The 9,575-nt window shown below is 32.9% G+C and overlaps 1 protein-coding gene across 1 annotated transcript; it reads right to left on the bottom strand.

Annotated features, from left to right (window-relative positions):
• Positions 2,639-3,223, bottom strand: LOC107610531 (VQ motif-containing protein 20-like). Its single transcript, XM_016312578.1, has one exon. The coding sequence runs from the start codon at positions 3,221-3,223 to the stop codon at positions 2,639-2,641; it is 585 nt and encodes a 194-aa protein (XP_016168064.1).

Below are 9,575 nucleotides of genomic sequence, written 5' to 3'. Positions count from 1 at the left end.
TAGAAAACTCAATATTATCTTGTCAAATTTTATAAAACGTTAAAAATTAATTTATTCATTTATTTTATAAAAGATTAATTTGTTTAATAATTTAAAAGATTATAGACCAACAATGATTAGGGATGGAGCATCACTACTCTTATAGTCTTACTCTATTACTAAAATCATAACTATGCTTTTATAAAAGAGATTCAAAGAGAAACAACCATTTTTTTACAGGATGCTTGAAAATCTCTTGAAATTCAATTCTTATACACATTGATAGATTCAAAAAATTTTAATAGTAAGAACAAAAATGTAGTTGCTATAGGAAAAACTAAAACTAATTTAAAAAAAAAGATAAATAATATTCTTTGAGTTCATTTCTAAGAAAGAACACCACTAATCTCATTTAAATTGAAAATTGATCATTCTAATAAACATCTAATATTAAATTCTTAAATTGACTATTAAGTACCAAAAGTTGAATAAAAAATTATTGTGAGATCAAATTCAATAATTTAATGAGGGCAAATAAATATTATCATCATATACTACTCAAAAAAATTTCAAATTGTAGTGGGGTACTACAATGTGTATAAATCCGTCCCTGCCTATAGATATTGAATTTAATTCCAGTATTTGAAACAAAAATAATTAATTTAGTTTAGATAGAATTCAATTCAATTCTAATTTTTTTCTCTCAAAATAAATTCTGACCCAAATAGGTCCAATTTGAAATTCCATTCTAGTGAGATTTCACTTAAAACTTAAAATGTCTAAACTATCCTTAAAATTTAATTACTTCTTCTTAATTTTTGTCACTCACATTCTCTGAGACGTCTCCCACCTTTTAACATACACACTCTCTTCTCTTACCACTTTCATTCTCTTCTCTTCCTTTTTCTTTCCTTCAATTCACTTAATATGATATATACTTATTTTTTTTAAAGGTCTACTATATAGATCTAAAAAAATCATCCGCACATATGAATTTTATGTGTTTAACTTAGATTAATAACACCAAACATTTGTCAATATGTCTGAACATTTTAAATGAAGTTGTATCAATCATGGCACTAAGAAAAAATTAGGAATGTTCATGGATCGGATCCAATCTGCATATCCGCGGTATTTATCCGAATCCGATCCGAAAATTGCGGATATGGATCCGATCCGCAAGGCTTTCGGATCGGATTGGATCGGATCCGCACACTAATCGGATTGGATTGCAGATTTTGTGTTGATATCCGCATATTCGCGTATCCGCAAAAATAAAGAAATAAATAAATAAATATTCTTTTTATATTTTATTTCAACTAATAATTATCATATATGTTGTATTATTTTAATTTATTATTTAAGAAAAGTATGTTTAATATTATTTCAAGAGTAAACATATTTAAAAGAATAGAAAAAATGAATTTCATTGATATTTTTTAATAAAAATAAGCTTTTAAAAATATTTTTGTGTTTTGCGGATATATCCGATATCCGATCCGATCCGATCCGCAAATGTGCGGATCAGATCGGATCGGATCCAACCTTAAAAACTGCGGATATTGGATCCGATCCGATCTGATGATTTTAGTGCGGATCGGATCGAAATTTTGGCCATATCCGATCCGATCCGATCCGCGTGCAACCCTAAAAAAATGGTATAATTTCATTCTATTTTAATAACATGAATTAGTTGTTATAATTTATCATTAATAACTAATTTTGTTTTACTTGCTATATCATCATACCATTCAACAAATTGGTTATTGATAGTTCATGTTCGTTTTTTGTTATTGGTTTGTCGTTAAAATCAAATATGAAGAACTATTTAATTTTTTAATTAATAATAATGCTTTTCAAATATTAGAATTCAATTCAATTTTATACTATAAAAAATTTTCAAACAAGCGGTTAGTGTTCAAAACTTCAAATAGTTTTGAAATAATAAGATATTTCCAATTAGCAAATTTTAGTCGTTAGTCCAGCTGCTTGTAGTTTGTTTTTCAGCAAAAGCTTATTATTTAGGTAGCTCAAAAACCCTGGCAGAGTTCATATTCTCTTTGGCATAGATAGATTTTTTTTTTAGCAGGGTAAAGACTAATTCGTTACAGTCATACTTATTTAAATAATTTTTTTTATTTTTTACAATATCTTTCAATTTATTTAAAAAAATTTTATTCGTCAATAAATTACTACTATTTAAATGAACTAATATGCTAACCACTAAACTAATCAAACTTAATTGTTTAGACAAATTTTATAATGTTAAAAATTTGACTCGGACCACGTTTTTGCCTTACCCATCACTCTCTGGATATTATTTATATTATTAGGATAGAAGTTAACAAAAACAGTGACAAAAAAAATGAAAAAATATTCNTTATTTTTAATATAAAAAAAGTATACAGTATACACAAATTCAAATAACATTTGTCTTCAAAATTGTATGTAGCAATTAGCAAAAGCGAAACCCTATCAGCTAAGAAGCTAATATGCTATACCAATCATTCTTATTATTAGTCTGACGAATCCAAAGAAACAGAAAACTAAAAACCTATGCATTGTATCTAACTAACTGGAACGAGAACTGCAAAATTAACCAAAAATGGCTGTTGAAAACTCACGAGAAAATTAAAATGGAAGAAAAAATAAAACTGCTTCAGAAGAAAAAGGGATCGGCGTAGTTGAAGTTAAACGGCGCCTTATTATTACTGGAGGTGCAGTTGGAGTTGGAGGAGAGAAGAAACTCCGGCGAATCGGGCCCAAACAGCGGCGGCGGCAATGTATTGAAGTAACTAGGCATCATCGTCATTGGCTCCATCAACGGCGGCGGCAGAGGAGGAGGTGGAGGCGGAGGAGGCGCGACACATGAGTTTATATACTCCTCCGTCAAAAGCGGCGGCGACGACGACGTAGTTTCATCCTCCAGATCCTCCTCCACCACCACCGGTTGCTCTTCCTCCTCCTGCCGTTTGTCGCGAGGGAGGCCGGTAAGCTTCTGAACCAATTGCATGAAATCGCGAGGGTTTGTCTCAATAACCCTAGGAGAATGCGTATAAATTATCACCGGTTGCCGTTGCTGTTGCTGCTTGTTGTGATTCTGATTCTGATTCTGATTCTTGCTGATGCAATGAGATTCCTTATTGATTTTCAGATGAGTGGTGGTGGTTTTGTTCTTCATCGCCGCCATGGCGGTGCCACCGCTTTCTCTCTTCGAGTACAAGTGCAATGGCGGAGGGGCCATTCTTGATTATTCTTCCCAAATTCTCAAACAATAACAATGAATGTTTATAGAGAGAGTGGTTTATGCAGTGTTCGTTGTTATATCTTAATTAATTTGTTAATTGTGTTTAGAGTGGGAGATTATATTGTCAAAGCTGGAAGATTAATAATGCTAATAGGGGAAGAAGGTTAATTAATTAATTAATTAAATAGTTAGTTAGTTAGTTGGAGTTTGTTTGCGAAGCAAACTCTTTCCGTTCCTATGCCGATGCAATGCTCTCACTCACCAAATTATCCCTAACTTTTCGCCATTACGTGGGATTCGATCCAAATCTTTTGTCACTTCTTTCTGTTATGCCTTTCTTTTTTTATTTAGTGAATACTAAATAATCTTTTTGTTATTATCTGCAGTACTTTATACTTATAATAACCAATTACAAGGGATTAGTAGTAGTTGGTAAACACAAAAAACAAAAAAAGAAATAGCAATAAGAGCTACTAAAGTAATCAAGTATTTTCCAAAGAGAGAATATTAAATATCATCATCATCATCATAAATACGAAACAAAGTATTTATTACAAATTAAAATATCATAACTGATCATCGTTAAAACTTTGGTCGCTAATTTAAAAATAGCCACCAATTTCGATGGCTAATGGCTAGCGATCGATATTAACGACTAATTTTCAATCAATGTTATTAAATTAGTACTAAACGATATTGATCACTAATAAAATCGATCGCAAAATAGTGACCACTTTTTGTCATTTAAAATAATATTTAAGTACTTTATTTAGTTTCTATAAAAGTATCTAGAGATATATTTAAATAAAATATTTTAATTTCAATTAAAAAAATAATTTTTAACATTTTACTTTCAATTAAAATAATTTGGCAACAAATTATCGTAAAAATAGCTTACAAATATTTTGTAACATTATTAGTCAAAATAATTTTCTCAATGATTATTTTATTGGCAATTTATTGATAATTGTTTTTACTGGTAAATAAAAAATGAAATTTACACAAATACAATGATATCAACTATATTAAGGAGTTTTAGTTTTTAATGAAATGTACAAACTCATTAGTTTCAACTATATTGCTTTCGTGCCAATGAGTAATAGCTTAAATAGCATAGACTCTTCATATTCAATTAAGAGGTTGCAGGTTCGAGTCTCTTATCTTCCTAAATTTTAGCCTTTCCATACTCAATTAAGAGGTTGCGAGTTCGAGTCTCCTATCTATAGTAAAAAAAAAAAAAAAACTATATTGCTTTCCTCCGTTTAACAGGTGTTGCTGGTCAATAGTAGATAGTAGTCATTACTTATTGCTCGTATATCCTGAAAATGGAAATGCCTAATATGGACTATTACTGAGACACTGAAAGAAAAGCTTATAAAATTAAATTTCTTATCTAAAAGATGGTATCGAAGAGAATTGATGAAACAATGGTTATAGTTACAACGGCAACTGAGCTTGAACATTCTAATGGTGATTATTAAGACAGTGATTGGGATTTCGAGTATTCGAAGTTTTCAAACACTGGAAATGATTTGCAGTGAAGTTTCTGAATGACATAGGCCGTTGCATGCAGCCAGCAAGAGATATGCATCACTCCTATTTAATTATCAACCTCTACAAAACTTCAATGAAGCCAATCAATTTGATCATAGAATAATGCCTGCCAAATTGCGTGGACTTATGTGCACTACTACATCATTGACGCAAATACACCTGCTTGATCCTGAGTGTTCTGCGGTACAATTGGCTGAACTTTTGGAACCTAGAAGCAAACACTTTTCCACCCTCAATGAACGAATTTCTACCAAAAGACGATTGTGAAACTGAAACTCAAATCGGAAAAAAAGGTCGAAAGCATACCGCTTGAGGTGGTTGCACCATTCCTAGCATAATTTGTGCCTAGTTAAACAAAGTAAAATGGTAATTCCAAGTTAAACAACTAATTGAGCTTGAAAGAACCACAAATTGAATTGAAGAACTAGCACGAGTTCACTTCAAAGAAACTTATGGTATTGTGTGGAGAGTGGAAAGTGTTCAAGATAAAATGATAAATTTATACGTATCGATACGTTTAAAATATGGATAAGTAGTAACAAGCTACGTGGAATTTATTTGTCACATCAGTATTTAATTTTTTCTTTTTTAAATATATATTATATCACCACTTTTACTAATACACCCATTTAATTAAATAAAAATAAAAATATATTTTTTATTTAATTTTATAAAAGTCTTAAACATCTTTATTTTATTTGATTAAACAAAAATACCCTTTTAAATTAATCAAATTTTAGAATTCAATTAATCCTAATTTTCTAGTTTCTATTAATTTAAACAACAAAACAAAAACATATAAAAAAAAAGCAATCGTTCTTCATCTTTTTCAATTTCCCTAATCATTCGTGTCCCTCTCTGAAGCAAAGCAAAACATATCAAAAAAACAAAAAATCAATCGTTCTTCATCTTCTCCAATTTTCCTAATCATTTGTGCCCCTCTCTGAAACAAAACAGTGAAAGTTCCAAACCAAAACAGCAAAATCCTAACCCTAAATTTTTTGCCGCCGGTGTCCTAGGCTCAGCGCTTCCGCTTCTTCCTCTTGGAAGTACCGAGTATCATTTGGAAAAGTAAGAACATCAACTTTGTTTTAAGAACCTGTGTCTGATGAATAAACATTCATCTTCATCTTATTAGTTGCGTGTTCTACGACTTTAGCAAAAAAGATAACTTTATAGTGAGGAGATGTCCAAGGTTCAAAGACAAGAACTGGATTAGAAAAATTTGGATGAAATTCATAGCCAAGTTGGTCTATACGAACACAATGACCGGTTGATGGATTGCTTATATAAAAATAACTGCATCCTTGGAGAAGTTTCTTAGCTTCCGCATCGTAGAGGCCATTGTATTGGAGTACTATCCCAGAGTAGTAGACCATTGCATAATTGATGAATACGATAGTAAATTAGTCCGTCGAACTCATTATGAATATGGAGGTAGGTGAATTTAGGGCTAGAATTTTGCCGTTTTAATTTGGGACTTTTACTGCTTTGCTTTAGAGGGAGGAGGGGGACGAATGATTAGGGGAATTAGAGAAGACGAAGAACGATTGATTTTTTATTTATTTTATATGTTTTGCTTTGCTTCAGAGGGGGCAAGAATGATTAGGGAAATTGGAGAAAATGAAGAACGATTGATTTTTGTTGTTTTTTATATGTTTTTGTTTTGTTGTGTAAATTAATTGAAACTATAAAATTAGGATTAATTGAATTCTAAAATTTGATTAATTTAAAAGGATATTTTTGTCTAATCAAATAAAGTAAAGATGTTTAAGACTTTTTATAAAATTAAATAAAAAAATATATTTTTATTTTTATTTAATTAAAGGGGTGTATTAGTAAAAGTGGTGATATAATATATATTTAAAAAAAATTAAATACTAATGTGGAAAATAAATTCCACGTGACTTGTTACTACTTGTCCATATTTTAAACGTATCAGTATGTATGAATTTATCATCGTACCGTAGCAAACACCAAATAAAAAATACTATTCATATATTAAAATCAGTTACTAAAATAATCGCTAATAATGTATTTTATTCTAATGGTTGACTTTGATGACTGATTTTAATATACACATAACATAGTCGTCATTAAATTATTGCAGAATCCGCCCCAGGAGACGACGGGTTCACCACAAAATTTTTTCAGTTCTATTGGGGCAGGATTAAAGGGGATGTATGCAAGGCTGTGAGAAGTTTTTTTAGTGGCAGCAACATTTTAAAGGGGTTTAACCATACCCAAATTTGTTTCATACCTAAAGTGACTCAAGTTACTTCTATGAATCAAATTCGACCAATCAGTTTCAGCACAGTCTTCTACAAATTATCTCGAAGGTTCTAGTTTATCGGCTTCAACCTTTTATGAGTATGTTAATAAGCGACAATCAGAGTGCTTTTATTCGGGGAAGACTTATTAGTGACAACATTCTTGTGGCTCATGAATGCATGCATTTTCTAAAGAATAAAACCCATAAGGGAAATGACATGGCGATAAAGGTTGATATAAATAAGGCATATGATAGAGTGGAATGGAGTTTTGTGTGGTTTATTATGGAGAAGTTAGGTTTTTGCTTAAAGTGGATTAAATGGATGAAGGCTTGTGTCTCTACTATATCCTATTCTGTTATTGTGGATGGTACACCAACTGGTTTTTTCAAACCAAGTAGGGGTCTTAGGCAAGGAGACCCCCTCTCACCATATCTATTTCTTTTCTGCGCAGAAGGTCTATCCTATCTGCTCCACAAAGGAGAACGGAATAACCTCTTTCAAGGACTGCGATTGAACAGTAGATGTCCGACTATTCATCATCTCCTCTTTGCCGACGATTCACTTTTATTTTGTAAAGCTATCCAATACAACTGTTCTAATCTATCCAAAATTCTCCAATTATACGGCAGACTAAGTGGACAATAAATTAATTTTTTCAAGTCTGCTGTGTTTTTCAGCAAAAACACCCCTTTACCCATCAGAACTGAACTAGCGGCATCTTTGAAAGTCCCAAATATTGGGACGCAGGATAAATATTTGGGACTACCCTCCATATTGCACAGATCTAAAAAAGAAACATTTGCTCTTATAAAAGAGAAGGTGGCGAAGAAGCTCTCGCATTGGAAGAAATCATTTCTATCTGCTAGTGGAAGGGAGGTGTTGATCAAAGCAGTGGGTTCAGCTATACCAATTTATACTCTGGGCTGTTTCAAACTCCCAGATACCCTCTTGGATGAACTGCACCGAATGATGATGCAATTTTGGTGGGGACAGAAACAGAATGAAAAGAAGATGCAATGGATCAGTTGGGACACTATGACCAGAGAAAAGAATTTCGGGGGTATGGAGTTTAAGGACCTAAAGGCATTCAACCTAGCCATGTTAGCTAAATAAGGATGGAGGCTAATGACTAAACCACATTCTTTTTCTACAAAACCTTCAAGAATAAGTACTTCAGATACAGTTCCTATCTAGAAGCCAAACCAGAAAATCGACCATCCTGGGCTTGGCAGAGTCTTTTGGAGGGAAGAAAAATTTTGGAGAAAGGAGTTAAGTGCAAAATTTCAATTCGGAAATCTGTCAGAATCAGAGAAGACCCATGGTTTGGGAACCGACCACCATTTCACATTGCAGTTAATGAATGCAGAGATGAATCGCTTACCTGGGTTAGACAGCTAATCACAGCCGAGAGAGAATGGAATCACCAACTCCTTACGGAAACCTTTCCACTAGACACAGCTCAACAAATTTAACAAATTCCTATCACAGAAGAGGAAGACTCAATTATATGGTGCAATAACCACTCAGGAGAGTACTCGGTAAAATTTGGGTATAGTATAGCATACCAATTCTTTCACCCTCCAGTGAATTCACTCCATCCCCGATATGCAAGCTCAGAAATGTGGAAAACCTTATGGAAAATGAGAGTAACACCAAAGGTCAGATTATTTGCTTGGAGATTAGCCCATGAAGGCATTGCAGTTAAAGCAAAATTGAATGAGAGATTACCACAAGTTAGCAGCCTTTGTCCCCGCTGTCAATTGACGCCGGAGACACTGATGCATGCCATTGTCTTCTGCTCAGAAGTTCTTCAAATTTGGAATAGCTCTGACAAACTCCATTTGTAGGGTTTATCTTGTATTGATTTTTGGGGATTTTATCAACTTTTACCCACATTTATTCAATGAAATAGCATGGTTTTATAACTTCTCCCTTAATTGTGCTTAAGAGTGAAAACATGCTTTTTAGGACTTAAAATAGCTAAATTTAATTCACCTTGATTCTATTAGATGCCTTGATATGTTTGTTAAGTGATTTCAGATTTAGGAGGCAAAGATTGGATTAAGGGAATGAAGAAAAGCATGTAAAGTTTGAGAACTCATGAAGAAATGATGGAACCAAAAAGCTGTCAAGCCTGACCTCTCCGCACTTAATTGACCATAACTTGAGCTACAGAGGTCCAAATGATGCGGTTCCAGTTGGGTTGGAAAGCTAACATCCGCGGCTTCAAAACGATATAAGATTTGCCATAGTTGCATCGCGCATAGGGGCGCGCACGCGCACGGTACGCGGGCGCGCCGTTGGTGGCACATGACTCACTTAATGCAACACGTGGCCAGCGATTTTAGAAGCCTTGTGGGCCCAATCCAACTCATTTCTGATGCTATTAAAGCCAAGGATTGAAGAGGAATGGATATACTTTTAATCATTAGTTTAGTTTAGTTTAATTTTTGGAGGGAAAGTTAGTTTTAGAGAGAGAAGCTCTCACTTCTCTCTAGGATTAGGAATTAGGATTAGGATTA

This window comes from Arachis ipaensis, chromosome B08 (genome assembly GCF_000816755.2).
Source record: "Arachis ipaensis cultivar K30076 chromosome B08, Araip1.1, whole genome shotgun sequence".
In the NCBI taxonomy this organism is placed as follows: domain Eukaryota; kingdom Viridiplantae; phylum Streptophyta; class Magnoliopsida; order Fabales; family Fabaceae; genus Arachis; species Arachis ipaensis.
Note: the sequence above shows the minus strand (reverse complement) of the source record. Positions and strands in the feature narration are given on the sequence as shown.